The sequence below is a fragment of the Colius striatus genome, chromosome 20 (assembly GCF_028858725.1).
Source record: "Colius striatus isolate bColStr4 chromosome 20, bColStr4.1.hap1, whole genome shotgun sequence".
NCBI lineage: Eukaryota > Metazoa > Chordata > Aves > Coliiformes > Coliidae > Colius > Colius striatus.
The window spans coordinates 4946423-4973933 of record NC_084778.1 but is presented as its reverse complement, the minus strand read 5'-3'; the positions used below and the strand labels follow the sequence as shown (position 1 = coordinate 4973933).

The following is a 27511-nucleotide window of genomic DNA, read 5'->3' as shown; positions in this document are numbered from 1 at the left end:
GAGGCTGCGAGGCGCGCGGGGAGGGGCCGGTGCGGGACGAGGCCGTTGCGCGGGGCCGGGGCTGCGGCTGCCGCCCGTCGCGGCGGCGTCTGGCCCACGAGCGGGGCCGCGTTCATCTCGCTGCAGTCTGCCCAGAGAAGCCTAAGCACCCGACAGGCCTTAGGGGCGTTTCTGCCCGTTTGTCCCCGCTGACATTTGCTCTCTGAGGCTGCATCTCGCCGAGGCCAGGCTGTGTGCGCTGCTAGTCCCTCGGCGGCTGGTCGCACAGGTAGGCCTTTCTGCGCTTAGGAGGGAGGGAGGCTGCGTTCCACTGCCGCCCGGGGATTTGTCTGGAGGAGACAGCCATAACTGATGCTGAAAGTTCTGAAGACAAACAGAAGTGTTCTGAGCTATGGCGTGCTGCAGCTTCGTGAAGTTTCCTTCCTTTTCCTAGTGCTGTGAAGGAAAGGAGATGGCTCATGCTGTCCGTATCCCAGTTCCCTGCCCAGTCCAGCTGGGAAGTCTGAAAGGTGACTCCCTGGAAGCTCAGCTGCATGAGTCTGTCAGAGAAGGAGACTATGTGCAAGTGAAGCAGCTTCTGAAGAAAGGTAAAAACTGAGTCGAGACACGTGCTGGCAGGAAAGTTCCCTGTTTTCCTGTGTACTTATATTTGTGGTTAGAAGGAGCCTCGGCTTTCTCAGTGAAATATGTTTACAAACTGTACTCTAGCTGACCTTCTCTGGTAAATGGCATGAATTATGTCAATTTTAAAATGTTTTGTGACAAGAGTAAATAGAGAAGAAAACGAAGCTTGTAGCTGTGGAGCGATTCTGAGGAAAGCAGCGACATCCTGTGAAATAAATTCCGAAAGCCTCCCAAGGGAATGAACTGTTTAAATGGGGTTTAACTTCCAAATCCGGTTGCAAAGTGCAGAGGCTATGGCTTAGAAGCCGGTCTTTTTGACGGCTGTTTTGAAGTACACGGGAGCAGGTGATTGTGTTAGTGAAAGGAGCTCTTGGCCGCGGTCGTGTCCCGGGTTCGATGAGAAGAGCTGGAGCAGCCCGAGGCGTGCGGGAGGCGGCGCGGGCTGGGGCCGCGCGAGAGGCGCGTGCGGAGGGGCGGGGCGGCGCGCGCCGGGTGGTGGCGGAGCGCGGCGCGTGTGATTGGTCGTGCGAGGCAAAGCATGCAAATGAGGGCGCGTGCGGGCTTGTGGCCCCGCGCGGCGCCGCCGTGGGTGTCGGCGCGGGGCCGTGGGGTGCGTGCGCGCGTGCAGGGCGGCGCGGTGTCGCGGGGCGCGCGAGGGCCGTGCGTGTGGCGGTGTGTGTGTCGGGTGTCCGTGCGCTAGGAGTGTGTGCGTGTGGGTGGGTGGCGTGGCGTGCGGCGTGTGGAGTTAAGACTATACTTTCAGGGATCATTTCTGTAGTTGGTCACTAGAGGAGAGTGGTCTCACCTGTACGGCGTCACAAGCCACGAGGAGGAGCGAGGTGTTCTCTCCTGAGCGCGAAGCGGGCGAGCGGTGCTGCTTGTGCAGGAGCCGCTCGCCATTGATGACCGTTCCCGGCTTCTTTATTGGGGCTCGGGAGGGAGAGAACACGAGCTGAGTGGTTTGTGGCCCTTTTTTTTATATGCTGGTTCTAAAAGCAGATCGTTTGAGACAGGCAGCGCCATTAAGATTTCAAAACTGTCCCGGCCATTATTGTTCTAAAGTCTAAATGTGACGTCACTCTCAGCTGCAAGCTCAGCTGCATGAGTCTGTCAAAGGAGACTATGTGCAAGTGAAGCAGCTTCTGAAGAAAGGTAAAAACTGAGTCGAGACACGTGCTGGCAGGAAAGTTCCCAGTTTTTCTATGTGCTTATATTTGTGGTTAGAAGGAGCCTCGGCTTTGTCAGTGAAATGTGCTTGCAAAGCGTGCTCTAGTTGACCTTCTCTGGTAAATGGCATGAATGTCCTTTTGAAAAAGAAAAAGTGTGACAAGAGTAAATAGAGAAGAAAACGAAGCTTGTAGCTGTGGAGCGATTCTGAGGAAAGCAGCGACATCCTGTGAAATAAATTCCGAAAGCCTCCCAAGGGAATGAACTGTTTAAATGGGGTTTAACTTCCAAATCCGGTTGCAAAGTGCAGAGGCTATGGCTTAGAAGTCGGTCTTTTTGACGGCTGTTTTGAAGTACGCGGGAGCAGGTGATTGTGTTAGTGAAAGGAGCTCTTGGCCGCGGTCGTGTCCCGGGTTCGATGAGAAGAGCTGGAGCAGCCCGAGGCGTGCGGGAGGCGGCGCGGGCTGGGGCCGCGCGAGAGGCGCGTGCGGAGGGGCGGGGCGGCGCGCGCCGGGTGGTGGCAGAGCGCGGCGCGTGTGATTGGTCGTGCGAGGCAAAGCATGCAAATGAGGGCGCGTGCGGGCTTGTGGCCCCGCGCGGCGCCGCCGTGGGTGTCGGCGCGGGGCCGTGGGGTGCGTGCGCGCGTGCAGGGCGGCGCGGTGTCGCGGGGCGCGCGAGGGCCGTGCGTGTGGCCGTGTGTGTGTCGGGTGTCCGTGCGCTAGGAGTGTGTGCGTGTGGGTGGGTGGCGTGGCGTGCGGGGTGTGGGGTTAAGACTATACTTTCAGGGATCATTTCTGTAGTTGGTCACTAGAGGAGAGTGGTCTCACCTGTACGGCGTCACAAGCCACGAGGAGGAGCGAGGTGTTCTCTCCTGAGCGCGAAGCGGGCGAGCGGTGCTGCTTGTGCAGGAGCCGCTCGCCATTGATGACCGTTCCCGGCTTCTTTATTGGGGCTCGGGAGGGAGAGAACACGAGCTGAGTGGTTTGTGGCCCTTTTTTTTATATGTTGGTTCTAAAAGCAGAGCAGCTCTCGCGAGATTAGAGTGCAGGGCTCGTGTCCCGTCACGGGAGCTCTAACGCTTGCGAGCCCCTGGCAACTGGAGACGAGACGAGACTTTGCCGCCTCCTGCTGCCCGGTGTGGACAATACAGGTTGGGGAGAAACGATTGCGGCTTCTCCTTTCCGCACATGCCGTGAGATCCTGCCGCGGGTTACCGCGTACGTCAACTTGGGTCTTGGGGTCACAGCGTGTGTCCTGGGGTCTGGAGTTGGGAGAAAGTGCTCAGTATCAGTCTGTCAGCTGTGGTGTGCAAGTCCCTGGTGCTGAGGCTGGATCCAGAGATGTAAAGGGTGGTGTTAATTTCGATGGTGTGTCCCTGCTCATGGCAGAGGGGAGGGCGGATCTGGATGATCTGGAAGGTGCCCAAACAATTCTGCTGCTTCTCTGTTTGTTCTAGTTGGTATATTGGGCCTCGGTAGGTGCTGGAAGCCAATGCATCCCCTTCAGAGCGCTGGGCAAGAGTGGGACAGGGCTGCCTGGTGCTGCTGCCCGGGCCTCTGCTCCTCTGGTGGGGTGAGGAGGGGAGGAGGGAGGCCGGCCTGAGGCAGGCGTTTCTCTTGAGCCATGGGAACAGCAAGAAGCCGCGCTCGGGTGGGTGCAGCCCCATGGCGCGGCGTTTTGCTTTGAGCGCACCATGTGCGCGGCCCCGTGAGTTGCGTGTGGCGGCGGGAGGCCTGAGCGCGGCTGCGGCGTGACGTGCGTGTCGCGGGGCCGGAGGCGGGGCGGCGCTTCCGGTGGCAGAGCGCGGCGCGTGTGATTGGTCGTGCGAGGCAAAGCATGCAAATGAGGGCGCGTGCGGGCTTGTGGCCCCGCGCGGCGCCGCCGTGGGTGTCGGCGCGGGGCCGTGGGGTGCGTGCGCGCGTGCAGGGCGGCGCGGTGTCGCGGGGCGCGCGAGGGCCGTGCGTGTGGCCGTGTGTGTGTCGGGTGTCCGTGCGCTGGAGGTGTGTGCGTGCGGGTGGGTGGCGTGGCGTGCGGGGTGTAGGGTTAAGACTATACTTTCAGGGATCATTTCTGTAGTTGGTCACTAGAGGAGAGTGGTCTCACCTGTACGGCGTCACAAGCCACGAGGAGGAGCGAGGTGTTCTCTCCTGAGCGCGAAGCGGGCGAGCGGTGCTGCTTGTGCAGGAGCCGCTCGCCATTGATGACCGTTCCCGGCTTCTTTATTGGGGCTCGGGAGGGAGAGAACACGAGCTGAGTGGTTTGTGGCCTTTTTTTATATATGCTGGTTCTAAAAGCAGGTTACTATATTGTTGTCTGAGCTTACAGCCATCACGCTACACGATTAGCTCAGTCCCCTGGTTTCAACTTGTGATTACTTTTTGCTTTTTGTAGGTGTGTTTGTTGATGCTGTAAATTCCGAGGGCCAAACGTCTCTCTTCACCGCTGCATTACTAGGTCTTGGTAAAATAGTGGCTGTTCTGTTGGATTACGGCTCAGATGCTAATCAGTTAAGTTTTTAAAAAATTATTTGTTCTTAGATTGAATGGAAATGAATCTTTTAGTGCTTTTAGTCCGTGTGGTACACAGGAGTCACTGTAGAACTGCAGAAGATGGTCAGTGCCTTTTTAGCAAAAGTAAGCAGGTAACGGTGTAATTTTCCTTATTTCATGATGTTTGTTGTTTTTTTGGAGGACATAAATGCTCTAGCTCTGCTGCCTTTTCCCCTAGAAGTCCAGCTGCTTGAGCTTAGCGTGGGTATGTTGAAATATTTCTGCTTTAACGTTTCTCAGTCGCTGTTATGATGGAAGCACCCCAGTCCATGCAGCTGCCTTCTCAGGAAATCAGTGGATTCTTAGCAGGTTACTGGATGAAGGAGGTGATCTGAGAGTGCATGATAAAAATGGACAAAGTCCTCGATGCTGGGCTGTGTCAGCTGGAGGAGAACACAGTGCTCAGGTTTGTAATACATGTCAAATATGTGCTAGATGTCTACTTACATCTTTAACTTACAGCATAGAAACACCAACATCCCAGGGTGAAATTCCTGACTTTTACATGTTAGATAATTATTTCACATTCTTTTTCAAGTATTCTAAAGGTATTTTGAAGTCCTTAAGATTCAGAGTATTGAACTACAGTTTTGCTCTGGTGCATACCTGCATCTGTATCTGTTAGGACTTTGATGTCTAAGCTTGCAGTGACTGGAATGACCAGCCCTTGTTTTCGATGCCTCGTGTATGTAGCTTGTCTGGGTGTTGATGCAATGCAGAAATAACACTTGGGAACTACTTCAGGTTAGCTCAGTCTGTGCTTGAACAGTGTCAGCAAATTGTCATTTTTGCTAGCACAGTAGCAAATGTGCTGTTGAGAAAGCTTATTCATGACTGATACTGATTTAAAACTCATAATGCTGCTTCTTTCTCTTACAATACTGCTCTGAAAAATAAAGGTGATGTTACATTTTTTGATGGGTGAATGTCCTCAAAGTTACTCATCTAGTTTTTGAAGTCATGTTCCTCTCACATTTTCGTATAATTGTTTTTCTTCAAGTTTTTCTGTGTATCCATTTCTTGAAAGGCCTACTTCAACATTGCAGGTAACTGGGGATTCTTTTTTCAGTAGCCATGATCTGTTAATTTAAAGTAGTTTATCTTGCACTTCTGAAGCCATGTTTTGGTTGTTGATTTCTCCCTCCCTTCCTGTCTAGATGTTGGAGTTCATAGAGCGCTGTGCATTCCACATGCAGGCTGCCATTTGGAACGTTCCCTCTGATCTCATCAGGAAGGTTGGCTCACCAAAAGCACTGGCTCGCAGTCCATCTAGGTTCCGTGGCCTTTTTCAAGGGTAGGGATATATTCTCAAGTACTGAGGGAGTGAGTTACAAGGACTTATGCTTCCATATTCTCTTGCCTTACAGTGAATGTCTTCTTGTTTCTTCTTGACAATGTGTGATTTAAAACCAATGTGTGTTAGGAATGATGGGATCTCTTATTTCAGTTGTGAGAAGTCCAGACAGAAACTTCATAGTTCTATGCATCTGTATATTTAACAGAGACTCTTGAAATCAGCAGCATGAAGTACTGGATTTTAGTAGTATGTAAATGATGGGAACATGAAGTAGTTGGTTTCTTGACCTTTTAAGGCCACTGCACATCTTTTGTGGGTGTGTTTCCACCTGTCTCCAACTGTTGTGTCAAACACGTGTTAGGAAAAACACACACTTGTGAACAAAAAGCAATGTGGGATGCTTCTGTTTGTGTGTGTACATATTTGTCTTGCTTTAAACAAATACATATCATAACAGTGTAAGTAAAAAGTTTTCAGGAGAGGCCCAGCAATTTTGAATTTCAGCATCTACATTACACTTTCCATGTGGGACCAGAAATGCAACATTTGAAATACATGGCTGTTGCACAGTATCTGCCTTTTCCTCTCTCTCTTTTTTCAGTATCTTTTACTCAAAGCATTGGCATTCCAGTTACTTTTATTGCTCATGTTTTTGATACTTAGAAATGTTGAGAATCCTCTGGGTAGATTTCGGAAAGGTGGAGCTAATGCAGCCAAGAACATTTACAGCTTTGGTTTTGGGAAGGTAAGATACTATGGATAATGGTTTTCTAATGATGCTCCCAGTGTATTTCAGAGTCATGTATTCTTCACAACACCCAGCTCTGTTACTTTTAATTTTTAGTGCCAAGATTAATGTTTTATTTCCACTGAAATGGTGGGGAAAAAAACCTGTGGAGATAAATTGAAATATCGAGGCCTTTGGTTTGTTAGCAGTCTTTGTCAGAGGAAGCTGGTTTGGAAGGGGCACTAGAAACTCTCCTGTCACAAGTCACCTGTGGGTCTTCTTAGTGACTTGTTTCCACTTTGCCAGTTTCAGCTTCACTAGAAAGTAAAGTTTTTGACATAGATGCCTTAGTATTTCACTTTGATGCTTTGCTGATGCTCCCATTGTAGTGATTATACTCGGGTTTTATTGGGTTTGGATCCTGGGATCTGTTGCATATTCCTTTTGATTATGCCCTGGTGTTTTTTCAGTTTTACCTTGCAGGCAGCAGGCATCCAGGGTACTTGTCACTTCTCCCTGTTATTGGGGAAAAAGACTTGGTTCAGGCTGATGATGAACCAACATTTTCTTACCACGTTGGACCATACATGGTCATGACAAAGTAAGTTGAATCAATGAGGTTTAACCCCTCTTAGTGTGTATCCTCTACTATTACACAGCAACTTGTTGTACTAGAAGCTTTGTTTGGGTAGTTTTCCTTGTCTGTCCCATAGCCTTATTCAAGCCTATGGTGAAATGAGAGTTGCAAGTGTGACTGAGCCTTTTTTTCATCTTTTATTTTCTGTAGCAAGTAACTGTGCCTCAGAGGCATCCAGAGAACTGACAAATTGATGATGTGATTATCTGAAAGCTCTGGCTTGTGTCACAGTGGGCTGATGGCCTTTAGCAAAAAGGCTTTCAGAGTGTTCCTGTTCTTTACCTTGGATCATAGCAGGGTGGCATCTTTGGACAGCAAACCTGTCCTGTTACATCCAGTCTCTCAACAGGATGAGAATTTATTGTCAATTGGAACGAGTATATGCTTTAACCAGGATCATGAAAGTAATGCTGCTGACAGTAGGAGACAGCACCAGAACATGTCACAGTTACAGAGTGATTTGTAAGTAGACCTGTAGCTGGAAAAAAAAATACTGCAGGAAGCATTTAATAGAAATTCTTCCTCTCCTTGTAGCTTAATGTGGGCAGGCAGCAGAGTTACAGTGAAGGAACTTGCCTTTGAGCCCCATCAGAAGTGCAGTAAACTACGCTTCGCTGATCTTCTCATTGCAGAACAGGAGCACAGTAGGTAAGAAAGAACGTGCAGTAGCTACAAGTACTCCTGGGGTTTGGGTGTCTGCAGTGATGTAAGGAAATGGGATTAACCTTGGCAGGACTGTCAGGCTGTGGTTGTACTTTCTCTGCAAATGAGAAATACAGGTCACTTCTGCCTCTGCCCATTTTCTCTGCAGTGGATAACACAGGGGAAGATGATACTCTCCTGTATGTCTGGGTGAATGCTTCATTGCACGTTTCTTGGACAGCTTATTTGTACATTATCCTGGCTGTGACACTAAGCACTGTTTCCCAAATGCCTTCCAAGTGATGCCTCTTTTGGCTGTTTTAATGAAAAGTTTGAAGCAGTCATGTTGTATTGGTGAAACCATCTAGAAGGCCAGGACTCTTTTTGACCTCAGAATCACCTTACACTTCTTTTTCCTCTCCCTTTGCAGTAAACTCCGTCATCCTCGTTTGTTGCAGTTGATGGCTGTCTGTCTGTCCAGTGACCTGGAGAAAACCCACTTAGTATATGAAAGGGTTAACTTTGGTTCTCTGTACAGCATCCTTCATGAAAGGGTAATTGCAATATTTGGTTTTTAAATAGCAATTAATTGAGCTGAAGAAGGGTAGCAACTGCCTCTACCATCTTGGCTCAAAGAAGGAGAAGGCAGAAGCCTCGGTCTGTGTATCCGGGTTTCTGTTTCATGGCACAGTATGAGATGCTCTGTGTAAGCTGGTAACATTTGTAATTGACACATACTTCAGTTCATGTTTAGGGGCAGTTGCATGATTTTTGTGTTTGGTGTCAGTCTTAAAGTGGACTGCTGTTCAGTTCACTTGGACCTTTCCTCCTCTGCCTGTGACTGTGCTGCAAATGTGGCGAGACCAGCTTTTGCCCTTGAATATTTGGATGTAGTGCACTGCAAACTGCCTGTGTGTGAAAGTGAAGGCTCAAACTCAGTTGTGTGGATTTGGGGTTTTTTTAATCAACTGATCTGTTTTGTCATTTGATATTTTTCTCTTCCTTTTTTTTGCAGTGGAGTCATTGTTTTATTTAACTGTTTGAATGCAGACATCTGAGTTACCAGGGAAACTGCATTCAAGTACAAGAAATTCCAAGAGTTCATTCTGCTTCAGAGTGAATTTTGGCATAGTCAGTAGTTTTTTCTTAATCAGTATTTAAGACATTATTAGTTGCTTTGGTATTGAGAAGGTACATTACTTGGCAACTGCAGTTTGTCTCTTACTACAATCTGTTTCATGTTTGCTTTCATTGCCTTCTGTCATACAATAACAACTTTCCCCATCAAGTTTTAAAGACCTGCAATGCAAATTTGGTCTCTTTTGGGTTTTTTTTCAGCATACAGAATTCCCAGTACTGCACATGGAGACTATTTTGACTGTGCTGCTTCAAATTAATGAGGCTTTGCGTTTTCTACACTGCCGTGGATTTATCCACCGTTCAGTCACTTCCTATGCTGTTCAAATTGTCTCTTCTGGTGAGGCAAAGCTATGCAACTTGGAGTACATGATAGAGAGGTAAAGAACTTCCTCACTCTTTCTGTGAAAGGGACACACACAAGTAGAGTTAAATTTAGTGCTAAATTCTGCTCAAGTGCCCTTCCTGATGACAAAGGACTTCCACCTCTAAGGCAACAGAGTTAACAGGAGTAAACAACTCCAGACTACTCCTGCTCAGGTACCTTAAACATAGCCACAGGTAGTATGGAAAGTTTCAGGTGGACTTAGTTTCTGTGTTGTAGGTATCTACCTAGTTTCTGCTTTCGTAGAAATAGCTGTTTATTGGGATATAAAATTAACCATCATAGAGAAATGGAACCTGATCTTACAGCACAGAGATGAAATTCCTCTTTGAGTCACAAGTTCTGCTGGTAATAAAAGTCTCCTGTTATACTGAACTTGTGCTTATGGAGGCACACCTAACACATTTGGAGATTCTGCAACTTATTGAACTGACAACAATTAAGTGCCACCAGTGACAAAGAGAATATTTCTTTTGAGAGACACCATTCATTTCATCTAGGTAAATTTTTACTTGTATACATTTTTTGCTTCTTCCCTGTAGTGCTGTCTGTTTAGAAAAGAAATGAAAGGTGGTTAGACTGTAAAGAAACAGTAAAGTTGATAATAAACAAAGATTTGCCAATGGTAATGTTCTGAAAAGAGCAGAGATACTTCCTAACCTTTTTGCAGACTCAATTTGTTAATGGATCTTGGTGATCTCTTAGCTATTTTGGATACAGCTTACTGTGAAATGAGTAAAAAACCCCCCCATAGTTAAATGTGAGGAGATTGTCTTCTAGACATAGTATACATTGCAAAAGAAATATTGACAGGCTAGGTGGCATTTTCTTGTATGGCTGGAGCTAAAGGGTTGCTTGTAAAATTCAGCTTTCTCAGATTCCCTTTGAGTATAAATATGTCAAAGGAGGTGTTACTTTAGGCTGAAAGGCTTTGCTGTGATCTGCCAGAAGACCATTTATTGTTGTGAAAATATGATACTGTTTTATTTGCAGGTATACTCTGGACCTTTTGGATGTTTAACCCAAAAGCAGATAAAACAAACTCGGGTGTTTCATTCCAAAAGACACTTTCTAGTTGAGTGTGCTGCATGTCCCACTTCACTGTTTTATTTTCCCTTTATACAGCAAAGATGGTGGAGAACACAGTGACCTGACCCGTAGTCCTGTCCCAGTCCAGCTGTACAGGTGGTGCTCTCCTGAAGTAATCCTAGGAAGTGTTGTCACTGTTAAATCAGATGTTTATAGCTTCTGTGCAGTAGTGCAGGAGGCCCTGACAGGTATGTCTGTAGGTTTGGCCTTTGTCTCTAGGGTAGCCTACTGAATATTCTCAGTGCAGACACCCTAAAGTCTGTTTAATTCCCCTGTGTGACTGGATAAAACCTTGCTGGGATGGCTTCTATGGAGTTAACTTGAGAAAGAAACCCTCCAGGCAAAAAAATGCAAATGTTAATGACAGTAGCAAAGGCTGCAGGAAACTTTGGTGAAATGCCATCAGAAAACTGAAACTTGCATAACTAAAGGATGAGATTCATGGTTGGTATTGGGGAGATACAATTTTGTGCATAGTGTTTTTCTGCTGTTTATCTTTCTCCTTCACACAGGACAGCAAAACATTCAGTTAATGCTTTGCAATGTACAAAATGAACTCGTGCAGCTTTCATCTTTTTAATCACCGAGAGGATGTAAAGATAAGCACTAAGATAATTGTTGTTATTGTTATTAGAGATAATGTAAAGTATGTCACTATTTTGACAGTGAAATGGGATAACAGACTGCCTTAATTCAGCCCTCTCTTAGCTAATTGGTAATGAAGGGAGCAGAGCCTGGCTTCCAGTGTAACTGTCCTCTAGAGCTTACTGTCAGCTCCATTTAGAGCATCCCTGTTGAAGTAAGATAGAGAGGAGGTGCAGGACTGGACTGAGTGCTCTGGTGGTTGATGCAGTAGTTAAGAGTGAGGAGATGTGCAGACAATGGTGCTTCAGGAGCTCTGATTCATTTATCTTTTTTGTTTATTTTCACTGACACTGCTGTACAGCTTTTGACACAGAGTCTCTCTTGATGTCTTGCAGAGACTCTTCCCTGGAAAGGTCATGAAGACTCGGTTATTCAACAGCTCTTCACTTCAGGACAACGGTTAGAAGCAGATGTCAGACTTTCTATGCCCTATTATGATATCATCAAGTCAGGGCTGGAACCTAAAGGGAAGAACCGCTCTGTGAAACTTCATGATATTCAGTATTTACTGAAAAATGACTTAAAGGTGACTCTCAGGATTGTATCTTTTTGTGTACTTCAGATAGCAGTTTTGTGTCCATTCAAATTGAAGTTGTTTTTCTTAAATCTGGATGGGAAGAAATCTAAACATTGAGTATCCTTTTGTGATTGTGGATGCAAACACCTTAAAGGAGAAGGCAGAGACACTGAACTCTCAACTCTCTCTTATTCTGGTTTTTTACAGGACTTAACTGAGTCTGGTCATGCTGATGAAATGTCAAAAGCACGAAGATGCCCTGTTTTTGCAGATATGAACAGCTGTTTGGCATCAGCTTTTACCTACCAGGAAACACAGAAATTGCAGTGTAAGGAGATAACTGTGGCTGGTGAGTTTCTTCTAGCAAGATGTCACATGTCTTTCACTTAGCCTGCTCCTCTGTCCACACAGGTCTAATGCACATCATGAAAATGTGAGCACTTACAGATTTTTATTACCTAGTTTGAAAATAGGTAGCAATTAGCTTTGGATTCTAGCTGCCACTCCTATTGTTATTGTAAGCTCAGGACTATAATCTGGTTAGTATTTGAAGTTCAGGCACACTGTTTTCAGCAGAGGTGTTACACTGCTGCTCACGTAATCTCTAAAAGATATTAAATCCTAGATTTATGAAAGCAGTGTGTTCAGACACCTGGAGAAATGGTTTAACACTTGAAATAATTTTTTTCAGACAGCTTTACCGCCCCCAGATACTCTCTTTCTCCTGAGAATACTGCTGTAGTGGACCAAGAGGCATCAACCAGTCTGCAGCCAGTTCTACGGGATGAAAGTGGTGATGTAACTTCTGAACTCCAGACACCCTTCAGTGTCAGTGATGTAGATGATAGCCTCTGTGAATTTGAAATCAATGAAATCTTCACCAGTCTTCCAGAATATCATGAAGACTTCCTAGAAGAAGGAGCTGGATTAGGTCAAACTCAAAAGGATGAAACAAGGCAGCTCAAAGAAGATAAGACTACCCTCAGGGAGCTATACACAGCTCCTGGAGCACATTGTGAGGAAAAGCTAGTTGATGAGGAGGATGGCTCTTCAGAACTGGATACTGACTACATGACAGAAGAGGAGGAGAGCATAAGTAAAGCTGCTGAAAAGCAAAGGAAGCTGCTTCAGGAAATCAGAATGAGTCAGCTTTCTGAGCAGAATCTTCAAGACAGACACTGTAAGGGATCTGATGGTACTTCCCAAAGTACCAATAACCCTTTTTCTGGAGATGATATTTTTTTATGGAAGGCTGTAGGTCCACTGTCAAGTGTCTATATTCCACCACCACTAAGGTGTCAGGCACCAGGAGCATCGAATGAAGACCATTTCCAAGCTGTTTCACAGACAGCAAAGGAAATTGAGGTAACTCAAAATGAAAAGTGGAACTGCATTCATGAGATGAGTGAAAGTAAAAATGAAAACAATCATCATGATCTCAGCTTCGGTGTGATCAGAAGACTGGATGATCAAATGAGCCATGACCACGAGGTAAAGTGATGGGCCAGGGTGACTGTGTTTATCACTTCTGTATTCCTTAGCAGGTAAACAGACATTATGGATGGTGTCTGAGAGGTGAATCTGTCTTGTAAAATAATGTGCATACCATATTCTTTATATATACACCCAAAAATAGCTCTGGCATTATTTCTTCTCCTCATCCCCAGCAAAATACTAGTCCAGTGGCTCAAGAGGGAGTCAGGGTGCTAAAATGGAGATGGGACTTCCAAGGTAAAGGGCAAGCAGAGAAAGGTTTTTTTCTTTGTATACTCAGTTATGGAGATCTAAGCTGTCATTAGTAAGGGTTTCTAGATCATTGTTAATGATATGTAATTAACATGCTTAGCTCAAAGAGAAAGAGAAACTCATGTGCATATCTGGTGTAGCAATAATCTTGTGTCATTTAGGTCCACTCATTCCCCTAGGAACTACATGCTGTGATAGTCTGCTGCATACTTTAGAGACCTGCCATAAATCCAGGCAGAGTTCTTAGTAAGTCAAGGCCTGGAGTTGTCATCTCTTCTCATGAGCAGTGCTACAAAAATGCAACTTAGGGAATAAGGTTTGCACAGTCCAGTTGTTCGTGTATCTCACAGGCAGCTCAACTAGTCATTACCAGAATGCCCAATGTATGCTGAATCATGGCTTATTGGACTCATTTCAGCATTTACTCCCACTTGTATCTGTAAGATGCAACAAAAAGTTCAACTTACAATGTCAGAGAGGAGGTGATTCACATGCTGCAGCAAGTGGAAGTGAAGAAGAGAAGTGGTGAGTTTTGATTTTATTAACAGAAGAGTTAGTTATAGCAGATTTATCTCTATACAGCCACTGACAGAAGTAGACCCATCTGAGATCAAGAGTGGCATGAAGTGTTTCTTCAGGAAGGCAAAAGTCATCCTGAGGCCCATCAGATGCAAAGCTAACAGGGTAATTCTGCATCAGGGCAATTACTGGCAAAGAGCAGTGTTCAAACAGATGCCTCTCTGATGGAGGTCAGTGATCCAAATGTGTAATTGTGCCTAAGGAGAGCAATCTAGTAAGTTACTAGTCAGGGTGGTTCTCCTCTCTCTGCACAGTCTTATTCAATTCTCAGTAGAAATACTTTGGCTTTCATAGGTGCAGGAGTATGTTAGGGGCTGTGGGAATAAAGCAGTCTTGCTAAATGCAGTGACAACAGGGCATACATTACTTCTTTATGCTTGCTGTGCTTTTTCACATCATCCCTTTGTATTTCTAAGTATGGGTGGAAAGTGCATGTTAAAAATACCTGGCAAAACTCAGTGCAAATGAATGTATCTTACTAGTTGGAAAGATGGGGACAGGCACCTCCTTCAATGTTTGGGTCAAATCAGCCAGGAAAACTGTTGTTTGATTCGTGACCAGTTAGATCAGTAAGACCCATTGGAAAGGGACACACTAGAACATAAGTGTAGCAGACACTGTCATGGGGATATGGTAGAGTGCATCAACTCTGACTGGACTGGGCTTGGTGGTAAGGTTGTTAACCAAGTCTGAAGTTCTGAATGTCTTCACTTGTCTACTGGTGACCTTACTGACCTGAATAAAACACATCTTCCTAGTATTCACAGTCTGTTGGTGTTTATATAGAGAGATCATCTGAAGACAGTTAACAGCTTTTGAAATCTAGATTTTAATGTACAGATGTCTGGTTAGTTTATAATAGACCTAAATAACTGTCTATGCAGTCAAAGCTTCTGACAGCTCAGTCTGCTTAGTTAGCTGTGTTCTTGGAACGTGTGTCCTCAGCCTTTTAATTAATGTGAAAACAGATTGTAGTGTTTCACTGACCAGGAAATGCTTCACACAATATGCTTGTGCATTAGCAGACTTTGATGCATTTCATAACTATTTATTACAGGTGCTCTTGGAAATCAAGACCTGAAATGTACAGAGCAGAAATAAGCGGGGAGAGAAGGATGATGCAATCAGAATGGAGGAGTAAGTAAATCAGTGTTAACTTGGCATTAATGTTAGGGAATCTTACTGCAGTGCAGTGCATTAAAACTTAACACATTGTGTTACTTAAGAAAGGTTTATGTGCCTTCATTGCTGGAGCTCTATTAGATTGTTCTTGGATGAAACCCAAACGAGCAGGATCCTGTGTCGTGCACATTCAGGACATAAAATAATAACAACCACGTTAAAGTGGTTTGATGATGAAGCTCAAGGATTTTCTAAGCCCTCTTTTGGAGGATGTGAGGGAGGGACAGTGTGAATTTAGAAAGGGTGGGCTAGCAATGACCAGTGGATGGCAGTGCAGGCATGAGGAACAGAAATGCAAACTGACAAAAATTGTTCATGGGAAGACTTGTCCATATCAATTTGTGCAGATTTTAAGCTTTCCTTAAAATGAAAGGAAATGTTTAGCTCTTTTCATGATGAAGGAGTTAACAGACTGTAACTTCAACATTTCCAAGACTGCAGACATAGTGAAACCCAGGGAATGCTTTGAAGGTCCATGTTCTGTTAGGTGAACTGGCAATTTTGTTCTTTTTGTGTAGCTGAAGTAAAGCGAATGGCCAGGAGAGTGGCCTTAGGACAGCTAGAGTTTGGCTCTTCATATCCAGACAGTGAATGTACATCTGAAAGTGAAGCAGAGAGTATAAAGGATCACTTCCAACATGTCACTACTAGAGTCCAAAAAGGTCAAGACCAACAAAGATACAAGTGTCAGACAGGTCGCGCTGAGCCGTGGCATCAGGGCACTGAGGATAGATCTGAATGTGAGGAGAGTGATCTGGAGTCTGCATTCACAAGTGCTTCAGGTAAGACTGAAAACCAAAAAAGAGCTTGTTCCCTTTTTGTCTCTTAGCTCCCAGAAGATTTCAGCTTCTGTGATTTTGTTACAATAATTGGCAATTTTCCAGAGTCTTTCCCCCAGGGTGGGTCAAACTCGGTGTCTGGGAACATAACTGACAGGCTAAGAGGAGTATGACATCTTAACAGGTGGAGTGAGCTTGGAGAACATCATCATTGATGACCATGTATCAGCATGGCAGACCCAGGCTTTCCAATCCACAAGCAATCAATGCTTGCACACTTGATTTCTTTCAATCATACTACAGGAATGCTTTTTTTTATACTTGGGTGGGGAACAAGGAGAGCTTCACATGCTGAGATTAATGATGTGAGCATTTAAGTGTCATTATTTCTCCATGTTCCTGCCAGACAATGGGCCTTTGCTGTCCATCTCATTGATACTCCATCAGTGGTTCAGGTCACTTGCTTCATATTAGTTTTTTACCTAATAATTTTGTTCCATTCTGACATCGTAGGGAGAAGTTGCCAGTTGCCATCACAAGATGAGCAAGCAGAATCTGGAATAGCCATTCTTAAGGACTCAGTCCTTCCTCAACAAGTCAAGGAGCTCTCTGGAGTATGTATCCAAGAAATGTAGTTGCAGCTAGTTACCTGTAAAAACAGTTTAGCTGGGTTTTTCCATGTTGCACGTTGAACTGCCAAGACAGCTGATCTTTTCAGTTGTGAATGACTAAAATGCACATACTTTAACAGAGTGGAGAAAGCATCTCAGGTGATGATGTCTTTCACAGGAGCATTCAGGGGAATTACATTGTTCCCTTGGTTCATCATCTGATGTGTCTGAAGAATTTGTGACTCTTGATGGTGATTGTTTCCTTCCTCCTCCTACCCAGAGAGGTTCAGAACTAGAGCTAAAAATAACAGAGAAGACAGGAACAAAGTCTGTGTCAAGAACTTTGGATGTAAGTTACACAATGTGGTTTTATTGTGCTGCCATTTGATTTGAAGAAGAGCTCTAGAAAATGGGAGAATGACAGCTTTTATTCTTAAATCTTTACCTGTAGATATTATTTCATTTAAAAACAGGAAAACTCTTAGCTTTGATCCTTTAAAACACACACTCCTGCCCAAAAACCAAACCAAACTCCAAACAACTAAACCCTGCAAAAACCCAGACTCTCAAAGCACCAGGGCCATGGTTTCTTAATTTATTTACCAGGAAATTACATAATCTGTGGCTGAAAAGTTTTGGTCAGTTGATAATCTCAGCCTCTTCTTTGCAGTTCTGTCAGTTACAGTACTCAGTAGTCTGTAAGTACTCAGTGTGTGTATAGTACACAGTTTGCCTGTGACAGATTGAGTTTGCTTCCTTTCTTTCCCCCCTTTCAGACCTCAGATGCTAAAGACAGAATAGAAGGTGCTTGTGAAGAACTTTTGCAGACACTGTTACCTGAAGCTGCAGGGTCAGGTGTTGAGCTTTCAGGTAAATGTGCTCTTTCTTTTGAGAGTACTTTTGAGTCAGGGAAACAAAGTCTTATTGCACTTGTGCTTTTGTCAGCAGCACTCCTGTCAGAAGGCTGGAGCTTGGTTCTCCACAGTCACTTGATCTGTTATTCCTCACTATTTTAGAGTGAGTTCAGGATGCTCAGGATTTTGGAAGATGAAGTTCAGGCATTGCAGTTGCTGAAGTACTGTTGAGTGCAGTGGCTGTGTACTTGCTGTGTTTCAGTTAAACCCTCAAACTTGTTTTCAGCCTTCTTGTTTTACCCTAGGGCTAAATCTTATGCCTTTTTTATGTAACTTGTTATGGTCCTGGAAACCGAATTAGAGCTGTATTTACATGTTAATATTCCTATTGCTAGAAGGATCTTGAGCTTAAAAGCTGTAAGAGCTGGCATTGTGTGTGTGCAGAATAATGGGAGGATCATTGCTGTTTCTCTAGTCTGTTGCCTCTCAACTCAAATTTGTAAATATTGCAATATTCCCCAGTGCTTCAGTGGCTGACTGTCTGGCAGCTGTGGTATGTTTATGAAAATGCCTCTGTAAAACACATTTGCCTTTTGACAACAACAAAGGTCACAAGGACTAAAAAATGTAATAAAGTTGCAATTTCCTGTTCAATGGGTTGTGTGGTTTTCTTTTGTACTTTCAAAACCCAATAACAGGGAACATTTGTTATTGGTATTGAGCAGGAAAAACACTGTTCAGCAGCACAGCAGTGCAGAACTGTGGCAGCAACATGCCAGGAGTGAATCAGCTTAGCCATATGCCTGTAGCCAGGTAAGGAGACTTATTTTTGCCATTAATTCAAGCATCAATGAGGCTATAAAGTGTGCTCTCTTTATTAATTCTGCCTGTATAGCTAATATTCAAATAAGATGCCAGTGGTGGTTTTTAGTGATTATCTATGGATCATAGTTCCTTGCCAAGAAAATCCTAAAAGGACTTTCACAAGTCTCAGGGGGTTTTGTCTGTTGCAGAGTTCAGGTTTTGTGTTTTGCTTAATGAGGGAGCTAATGTAGGAAAATGGAGTCATGTGTATATTACAGTTCCTTTTCACTGATAAACTAGTCTTAAACAGAGCAAAGATAATTCCAATGAAGTGTTCAGTCATCTGTTTTCATTTTGTTATGCTTTGGTTTTGGAACTCAAGTGGCATGAAGATCCTGCCTTTTCCCCTCCTGTGGGAACACAGATGCAAGTGCCTACTGCATCTTGCCTGCAGATAACATTAGCCCATGCTTAGAGACTTGCAGTCTCATCTGGCAAACGTGAGGGCTTGTATCCAATGTTTTTGTAAGTTTTCCATTCTGCTAACATGCAGAGAAGTTGGCCAGGGTCACCAGCTCATGCAACAAGGGATACTTTGCTTAAAGAGTTCTTGCCTTGAAGGTCTTTCAGCAGGGACTTTCAGGCTTCTTAAAAGCCCCTCTCCTCCCTGCAGCTCAGCTCTCCCTGTGTTCCTCCAGAGCCCACAGCCACTCAGGTTCCTGTGCTGGGAGGGAGAGCTGCGTTCACTGCCTGTCAGTGTCCTGTTCCCTCCCTTCTGTGGAGAAACTAAGGTACCAGTGTCAGAACACAGAAAGTGCGTAAATACTTGGCCTTGAGGTAAAAGATAATAGTTTTGGTAGCTCCCTTCACTTAGGAACTGAGCTTTTGGCAGCAGGGCAGAAAGGAGCGTTGCTCTCTGACCATCTGACTCATCTCCTTTGAATGCCTCTGACCTTGACTGAGATTGTTGTAGTTGGAGGGAATAGCTTACAGCACAGACCAGTGTGGGAGGATAAACCAATGCAGTGATGTGTATTTGTAGACTTTTATTTCACTTCCAGTTTTGTTTTGAAACTGCTTATGTCAATTAGAAGTTGTTTTCCTTACCAGATACAAATCCATAACGTGCTTAAAATGGCATTTTTCTCCTAGCACTCTCCATCTTCTCAGGCTTTAAGCAAAAAGGTTTTATGAGCTGTAGCCTGCCTCAGAGAAGAGGGTAGTCCTTTGAACTTTTGGGGAGAGAAGAAACAAAATACATCTATTTTCATGATAGCTTTGAGAGAACCAATGCATATGACCTTTCTTCCCTCCCTGTAGTGTTGAAACAGCACAAGAAGCAATACTGTGGGAGACACGGGAGGAAAGCAAAGAAAAGGATGTGTAAGAACCACTGGATTTTTTGCTATAAAATGGTCTGTAAGTTGGTCATTATCATTGGAAAAGTTGGTGTCAGTGCCAACCAGGAGGATGGGACAGACAAAAGCTGAGAGAAAGCTCTCTGAAGAATTGAAAGAATATTTCTAGTGATGAGCTGAGAGATGGGTATTAAAGAGCCATCACAGAGAGTTGTCCTCATTTTGCCATATTTTCATATTCATAAGTAATTAACATAGTGAAGATGTGCTTCCTCACATTAAAGTTTTAAGGTTCCTTCTTTCTTCTGTCCATATAACCCAGAAGAAATCAAATTCCTTGGAAGAGCAAATCATTAGTGTGTAGCTAAATGCATTTCATTACAAAAGTAATTGTGATTGAGATTCTGAGGAAAAAATGTGCAGAACAGATTTGTGATGTAACCAGAAAAGTTAGTTTCTTTTTACAGATAATGAAGATTTGCATGGAAATCAGTGATTTGGTAACAGTAGATGTCTGTTAATTTCATGGTCTTCTGAGGACAACATAACCCAGGGGCTGTCTGCAGAAGGTGTTCCCTGATCAGTGTAATCCTAGTCCTATGGCCACTTAAGGGTTTTTGCAGTTTAAGTGGCCCTCACTGCCTGTGTAGAACTTTAGCCACTTCAGTTTATCTCAGTAGTTCTTTTAAAGGCTCCCAAGATGTACATTTAAGCTTAACTTACAGATTCTTAGTTTTTGTTAAACATCGAGGTCTTTCCTTGACTTTGGAGAGTTTCCTACCTAGTGGTTTATGTTTGAAGTTCTTGCCCTTTCTGGAGGCAGTTTCCTCCAGAAACTTAATTAGTAAAATTAAGAAATCCTGTAAAGGAAGGGAAAGCAAATAATTCACCTTTTCTGTCTCTGTAAAGTCATTGAAGATGGTGAGCTATTGCCTTCCAAGAACTCTGTGGGAAGATTTCAAAGCAAACGTCTTTTTTCCCTCTGGAAAACTAGATAAGACCAAAAATTAAAGAACCTAGAGATAACAGAATTTAGTGATTCACAAGTGCAAGAAGTGGCTATTCTAACTGTCAGGACATCTTTCACTGCTTCAGATCAGTGGCAGACATTCAGGATTTGTCAAGTATCCCGTGTGAGCAGGAGGACTACCTCAGGGATATAGACTGTAAGACGCCTAGAGCCAGTCATGCACCCACCAACATCAGCACTCCACTCAGCTCAGGTAACTGCAGACAGGGAAGAAGGAATGACCAGTGAATAACTAAACCTTTCAATGCCAGGAGTCAGACTTTTCTGCCAAGACTTGCTAATGTACAGATCATTGATGTGAATCATGGAAACCCCATTCACGTACTGACAATGCAGAAATGTCAGGCTTGGAATAAGTTACCACAAGAAATGCTGTAGCTGTTGTTTGAAATCTCTTTTTGTTCTGGTCTGGGTAGGTAAAACTCTCAACAAAATCTCTGGGACAGAACTAGAGGAGAATTTACAAGTACACAGCTGAAAGTGCCACTCTCTGAAAGGTCTCAGAAAGACAATTACTTGGTAGTTACCAGTAGCTTTCATAAATCAGAAGTTGGTGCAGACACTGACAATTGGAGTGATACATGTAAATGTTATATTTTAAACACAGAATATGTAATAAGCACTTAGGATACTTTGAGTGCTGATAAAGAGATTCAGTGTTTGAGGGCAATGAATTATCATTTGCTTTGTACTTTCATTAGTTTGATATAGCACAGTAGTTGAATGTTCTCAGTTGGAAGAGTTTTGCATAAATAACATCTGAAGTGGAACTCCTAGGTAGTCAGTATGGACTTCTGCTTAGAGATCATTTATGGACTGTAAGTCACAGAGTTTCTTGTGCAGGTTCAAATACAAGAAGCTTTTTTCTGCATTGAAATGTGACCAAGACTAAACAAAAGAAAAGAAATTCCAGCTTTGATAGATTTTTCTCTCTTTTTTTTATTCTAAAAGTAAAAATGGCAATAACCTTTGAGAAAGATAAACACAGCCACGAAGTAGCTTCAGATCATTCCTTTTGTGGTTCTCAAGAGATCACCTCTGAAGTGTCCAGGACATTTACTACAGCCAATGAAGAAGGAAGGAGCACTGCAATTCCCTTGGGTGCTTCAGAAGTTTGCTCACCTGAACTGGATGTGCCTGTAAGTCTAGAAAATTTACCTTATGCTAGCCATTCTTTAACATATTTTTGTCAATCTGCCTTAAAAGAAATGCCAGGGGAGAGGCACAGAAATATTTCCAAGTCTTTGAGTATTTTGGAGCCCTGTGTCTGTTGACATCATGACAAAAGTTCAGTTTGATTTCAAAGCAGTTGGTGTGTGCCATTGGTTATACAAAGTGTTGGCATCCCCTTGCACTTAGTTGTATGTAAATCAAGTTGCCTTCATCCCTTTCCTGACTGTAAAGACTTACCATTTCCCAGCATTGCATCTGGTAATCTTGGAACACCAAAGTGGTAAGTTATCTGCAAAAGGTGGTGTAGAAAGAGTACATTTTTGTTGAGGGAGGGTGAGGAGTCTGTCAGTTGGTCTTCTGGTGAGGCAACAGTAGCCTGCTTATCTCAGCCACTCTGAATTCACAAGGTTTGTGAACTCTGGAGGCTTTTGGAAGTGGGGAATAAACCTGGATGAAAACAAATACATGTGCATTTGTGTTCAACTGTGTAGTTTTTCATGAAGAATCCTCAAAGGGAAGGTAAATGAGTATGAAAAGGAAGGATTCCTTGAGGAAGAAAACTGGTTTGGAAGCAACTGAATGTTCAGAAAGCCCTTGTATTAGAGGGTTAAGTTTTGCCATTTTTATGCACAGAGATGGCATAATGTTATCAGCTTTGTTGGATCACAAAATGCTCTCTTTGGAGTTGACAATTTCCAAGGTCACCCTAGTGATTTCCTACAGTAATCTTTTTGGGACTGAAAATGTTCTGGAGCCACAGCATTATCTTTTCAGACAGTTCTATATAAAACAGTTGCCTTAATGCATTTCTTACTGTTGTTCATTGATGGGCTTGTCATTTAAAGATTAAATTGGAGTTTGTTCAACCAGAACAGTAGTGACTGCATTCATTGTCATCAGGTCTGGGTCTTTTTGCTTGTGTAGCAGACAATTGGAATTCATTAAGCCCATTACTGTTTCCATTTTGAGGACAGTGAGGACTTGCCCATGATTACAAGTGATTTTTGAAGGGATCTTTTGGTTAATAGGTGTGCCTGGCTTTCATAATTAGAGAGTCAAAGCAGAAAACAGGAACTTAAGAGGTGATGGAACTGACCTTTCAGAGGGTTCCCATCCAGTTGTCCCTACAGTGTGTTGAAATGGATGAAGTTAATGTAGCTGACAGTGTCATATCACTGGCTAATAAATGGGTGCCTAGCAGCCTAAGCAAAATTTGACACATCTGCCTGTCCTGGATGGTGCCTGTTTTCATAGTCTGAAATGATTGGAGAGCTTATCTTAAAGTCTAATGGTCTGCTAAGGCTTTAATTAAGGCCTTACCTCATTTTCAATTCAGTTTGTTGAAGGGGAAGGTTGAAGACACAGACTTTCCTCAGTTTAACACCTTGTGTTTCATTCTGTCTGACTTTACACAGGATGGGTTGTCAGTAGCTGCTTCATCCTTGAGAAGCACCAGGAAGGCATCTGGTAAGTCTCTTAACCCAGCCCAAATAGTCTGATTGATAAACAGAGAAACAGATCTGAAAAGAAATGGTGTGGCTTTTTTTTTTCCTTCCAAGCAGCTGTTTTTAGAGGAATAAATAGCTCTGCACACAACTGTGTATTGCTGGTGGTAATTAGGTTATGGATTTTGTGTTTGCACCTGCAGACAAAGAACCCTGACTTCCAATCAACTCATGTTTGAAGTGTAAATATTATTGGCCTAAAACTGGCATTGAGAACTGAATGTGCAAGTCTAACTCAAAATGATTTTTCCATTATAAAATGATTTAAGGATATTTGGTAAAGTGTCAATGAGCCAGGCTCATGCAGGTTGATAAATGAAATGTGTCAGCAAGATGCTGTCATACTATAAGCCTGTATCATAGTTATTAAGGATTAATCACTGCTAATTAACTAGATTTTTTTTCTGTCTCAGCACTCTCACAGGCATCCAGCTACTTCATTGAGGAGCTGCTGGATGAAATTGGTAAGAGGCACTTCACCTAAAATGTATGATGCTTACCAGCTGTGTTCAATCAGGATTTCTCCCAAATCACTCACTGCTAAAATACACAAGAGCCTCCAAATTATTGCAGCCATGTCAATGATTAGGAAGTTAGGCATCAACAGCTTAAATAACTGGCAGTTAATTAAGTTAGTCCTTGAAGTTCCTGCCTTTCACTGAATGGTTAGTTGCTGCTGCTGCCAGCAGCTGACCTACTGAGTGCAGATGCAGTGATTTGCGTTGCTTTTTGTGATAACATCCATCTTCAGACAGAACACAGTGTAAAAAGTCAGCACTGTATTCACTGGAGTGTGTTACCAAAGAATTTGCTTTGGTTATTCAGCTATGAACTCTTCCTAAACACACACCAGACACTGGTGTAATTAAATGTCTATAGGTCCCATGTTCTTTTGGAAATGAGGCACCCAGAACCATTCTGATGTTTTTATTCACCAAAACAAGGGCTGGAGACTGGCATCAAGTGAATAAATGATGGTCAGAGATGATTAGTAGCATTAATAGGTGAACTAGTTACAGCTTCTGTAAAGCTTTCCATCTGGCTTTGGATGGGTGAAGTAGTATGGTACTTCAGATTGTGTAGAGACAATGTAGAAAGACTATCTAGATCAATAAGGAAATATGCTGGTTTTAACAGAATACTTAGAGCAGCAATATTCCACTGCTCAAGACTTTAAGGAGAAAGGATTGCATGACCACAGAGTACAGATAAATGGTTAGTTGGTAATAGTCCTAACAGTGATTGCAAATAGAAAGTTAGTGTTGTATTGCTGCAGAATGACAGAGGTCACTGTGTGTTCAGCTCTACCACCAACTGCATTTTTTAGCCTTTTTTGGTATTTGTAGTTCAGCAGAGCTTTGAGAGGATTCTGTCTTCTTGGGATGGTTGTATGCAGTGTTTTCACAAATGGCATCCCCTCCATCAGTGTTTGCTTTCCTTCTCTGTGTGTTTACTCTGTTTAAAAAGTCAATGGGATCTGGTGTGGAAGGCTTGCAGGTCTGAACTGTGAGACTTGATCTTCTACTCTTATTATGCCACTGTAATGTGTGCTGGGTTCAAACCCAAGTGATGAAACCCTCAAAAGTGCAGATGGTGGGCAGCTGATGTAAACTAGAGCTGAGGTTTCCCTTCTGGGAGGGTGGTTCAGTGGAGAAAGTGGCTGGTACATGCTAACTGCTGCTGTTCCTCATTCACTGCAATGAAATAATGCCTCTGATCTCATAGGGGAAGAAAACAGCATCCACTGGGGTAATCAATATTGTAGCTCCTGTGCTCTTAGAAAGATGCCAAAGGTGGTAGAAGTGAATCTTTGTGCTTCTGAAACTGCAAATGGTAATAAGTGGGATTAATTTAAAGATGTACAGCAAGTAATATCAAGAGGAGCAGAAAACTTCAGTCTTTCCAGGCTCTGCGTTTGTTTCCAATGAGTCACAAAGTGAAGAGCAGTTTAAAAAAAGAGACAAAAAAAAAAGGCAGAACACGAATTACTCTGTAAAAAAGCTAAATAGCATAGCCACTTGAGAGTGATAGCAGCACTTGTTTGTGTTATCCTCCAGCTTTGTTAGATCTTTTCCCTAAGGACAGACACTACTGTGACTTGAGTCAGAGGAGTACCTTGGCTTTAGGTGGCGAGGTGTGTGGCAGTGTGGCTGGCTGCCTGTGCAGTCGCTGGGGTTTCGTTGCAGCTGCATAAAGTACAGCTATTTCAGACTCCATTTTTGTGACAGCCTACTGCTTCCTGCTTATCACAGCTTAGCAGAAGGTGGCTGATTATATTCATATGCTGTAGGGAACAGAGCTTACTGAGGTAAGTCTTGCGGGGGGATATCACTGGATTTTGCTAAGTAGGGGAACAAAGCTAACATCCACAGGTTTGCTTCTGGTTTTTCTCCCATATCTAGGATTGTAAGAGGAAAGATTAAAGATTAATTTCCCCATGCATTTTTCATTTCAGTGTGAAGCAAAACATTCAGTTCTATGAATCTAAAAATGTGTTTAGAGTAAAAATATTTATCTAGGTCTTGCTCCTGGCCACCTTTGACTGTAGATAATGGGAATTTGCTTAACCAGTAGAAAAGCAAATGGCTGAGGAAAAAGTAATTGAGAAGTGGACAACTGGGAGTTTCACAAGTACAGTAAATAAAACCACATTTGAATTTCTTTATTATCTTCCTTCATGCCTCTGATCTTAAAATCTTTATATGAATAGTTTCTGATCAAATTCAAGTGGAAGGCGGAGAGTCAGAAAAAGAATCTGAGAGAAATGAGAAGAGGAATCACAGTTCATGGACTTGGGACTCATTTAATCTAGCAGAGGAAACAGAAAGGTATGGAAAAAAAAAGACTATAAGGCATGTTTGGCTTTGAGTTACAAAGATTTACAATAATCATTCCAGTATATTTGAAGAAGATTCAGTGCTTATGGTAAGCCAATATTTTGAGAACCTTGATAATTATGACTTGTTTCCTTCAGAATGTGTGGGATTAAACTTGCCAGCATCCATTTTACATCTTTTATTCAACAGGGCTCACTCTACTCTTGATGATGTTTTAGAAGGAATCCTCCATGCAGTTCCTGGAGAAGAGGAGATCCAAGAACAACCTCAGGGACATGCTCTTGGGTTAGCTAATAATTGATGCTTTTGTTCAGAAGTTGATTTTGTTTCTGTTCTGCATACAGACCTATGCAGGACTCTTCAGAAAGTGGGATTGTCACTTCTCAGGGAGTAGTGTGTCAGGAGCTTGCCTGGAGACATCCATCTGAACTCTCCATGCTGAACTGAGGAGGAAGAGAATGTTTTGTTAATATAATTTGCTGTAGGTGGAAAGCAAATACTTCAGTAGGCTCAGAAGACAGTGCATAGTCTTCACAGAAATTAGAGATAATTTGACAGAATGGTGACTTTCTTGAGATGGAGAAGAATGTTATGAGAACAGAATCATGAAAGCTCTTTAGAAAAGGCTTTAAAGAAGAGTGTGGGAAGATGGTTATACTGTCATGGCAATATAGGAGGAGATTAAGAAAATGGCCAAGTCATACAAACATCACTTTAAGGAAAAGGTTCATAGTCCAAATAGCATTTTTCCTCTTAGAACTAAAGATCAGAGCCTTGTAACTCCGAACACCTCCACAGTAAATGCCAGAAAGTAGTTTTAAGTCATTCTTAACATATATCTTGCTAAGCCACACAAGATATCCTTGTGTTTGGCATCAGGATTTGGGCTTTTTTAATTGAGCACAGAAGGCAAATGTCATTGTAACAAGGAGGATCTTGCTGACAGGGCACACAGATTCCTTCCATGTTCATAAATGGTTTGATACAAAGCTCATTTACACACAGTCAGACTGTATTTCTTATTTAAGGAGTCACTGGAGTCTGAGTATGGGTGTCAAGCTAAAGCAGTAAAAGAGAGGCAGTTTGTTTGGGAGTTGGAGGGGACAGATGCCTGTTACAGGTCAAGCATCTCCAAGAGGCTTCTGGTTTAGTGCTCTGTGTTCATTGTGCCTAAAAGAAGATACACATTATCAGATTGATACACAAACTGTCATTCAAGGGCTGCAAGCCTGCAAGATCCAGAAGATGCTGGAAGGAAGAAGAGAGTGTTGGAAGATGGAGCCAGGGCCAGAGCTACAGAGAGCAGCCCAGGGAGTTCAGAAGATCTTCTTCACCCCTAAAGCTACTGGATGGTCAGTATTGCCTTTATTACATTGTTAGCACTGGATTTGAGCTTGCACAGACCATCTTTTTGCTTTACTTGATTGGATTTTTTTCCTCCCCCATCCCCATCCAGGTGCTGTTTCTACCTCGTGCTTTTTTTGTTCCTGTTCATGTAGGGAAATGCTGCCTATCTGTGACAGTTAATAACGAGTTTCCAAGGTTACTGTGCTGCCATGTGGTTCTTTCTGTGGTTTTGGAGGTTCTTTTTGGGGTTCTTTTTTGTTTGGAGGTTATTTTTTGAGTTTAACTTGTTA

General features: G+C 43.3%; 1 protein-coding gene and 3 non-coding genes across 4 annotated transcripts; all 4 read left to right on the top strand.

The window, feature by feature from the left end:
- The first annotated feature begins 326 nt into the window (after positions 1-326).
- On the top strand, positions 327-27511 carry TEX14 (testis expressed 14, intercellular bridge forming factor). The gene is made up of 30 exons (XM_062012665.1): positions 327-587; positions 4183-4297; positions 4581-4746; positions 5498-5634; positions 6301-6382; positions 6835-6965; positions 7536-7649; positions 8074-8197; positions 8982-9160; positions 10291-10442; positions 11235-11425; positions 11624-11765; positions 12108-12907; positions 13581-13687; positions 14799-14878; positions 15442-15705; positions 16216-16316; positions 16492-16662; positions 17090-17325; positions 17716-17720; positions 17893-17980; positions 19292-19354; positions 20425-20552; positions 21311-21498; positions 22948-22999; positions 23451-23501; positions 25748-25865; positions 26064-26159; positions 27094-27226; positions 27331-27511. The coding sequence occupies exons 1-29, from the start codon at positions 452-454 to the stop codon at positions 27212-27214; spliced, it is 4338 nt and encodes a 1445-aa protein (XP_061868649.1). The 5' UTR covers positions 327-451; the 3' UTR covers positions 27215-27226; positions 27331-27511.
- On the top strand, positions 1372-1585 carry LOC133627412 (small nucleolar RNA U3). Its single transcript, XR_009820156.1, has one exon. It is a non-coding gene; the product is annotated as a small nucleolar RNA U3 (small nucleolar RNA).
- Positions 2561-2774, top strand: LOC133627411 (small nucleolar RNA U3). Its single transcript, XR_009820155.1, has one exon. It is a non-coding gene; the product is annotated as a small nucleolar RNA U3 (small nucleolar RNA).
- Positions 3837-4050, top strand: LOC133627403 (small nucleolar RNA U3). Its single transcript, XR_009820147.1, has one exon. It is a non-coding gene; the product is annotated as a small nucleolar RNA U3 (small nucleolar RNA).

Excerpts from the sequence above, each read along its gene's own strand:
- TEX14 (XM_062012665.1), top strand. The coding sequence starts at position 452 with ATGGCTCATGCTGTCCGTATCCCAGTTCCCTGCCCAGTCCAGCTGGGA. Across the intron at positions 12,908-13,580 it reads AAATGAGCCATGACCACGAG|CATTTACTCCCACTTGTATC; the intron begins GTAAAGTGATGG and ends GACTCATTTCAG. Across the intron at positions 16,663-17,089 it reads CTGTGTCAAGAACTTTGGAT|ACCTCAGATGCTAAAGACAG; the intron begins GTAAGTTACACA and ends CCCCCCTTTCAG.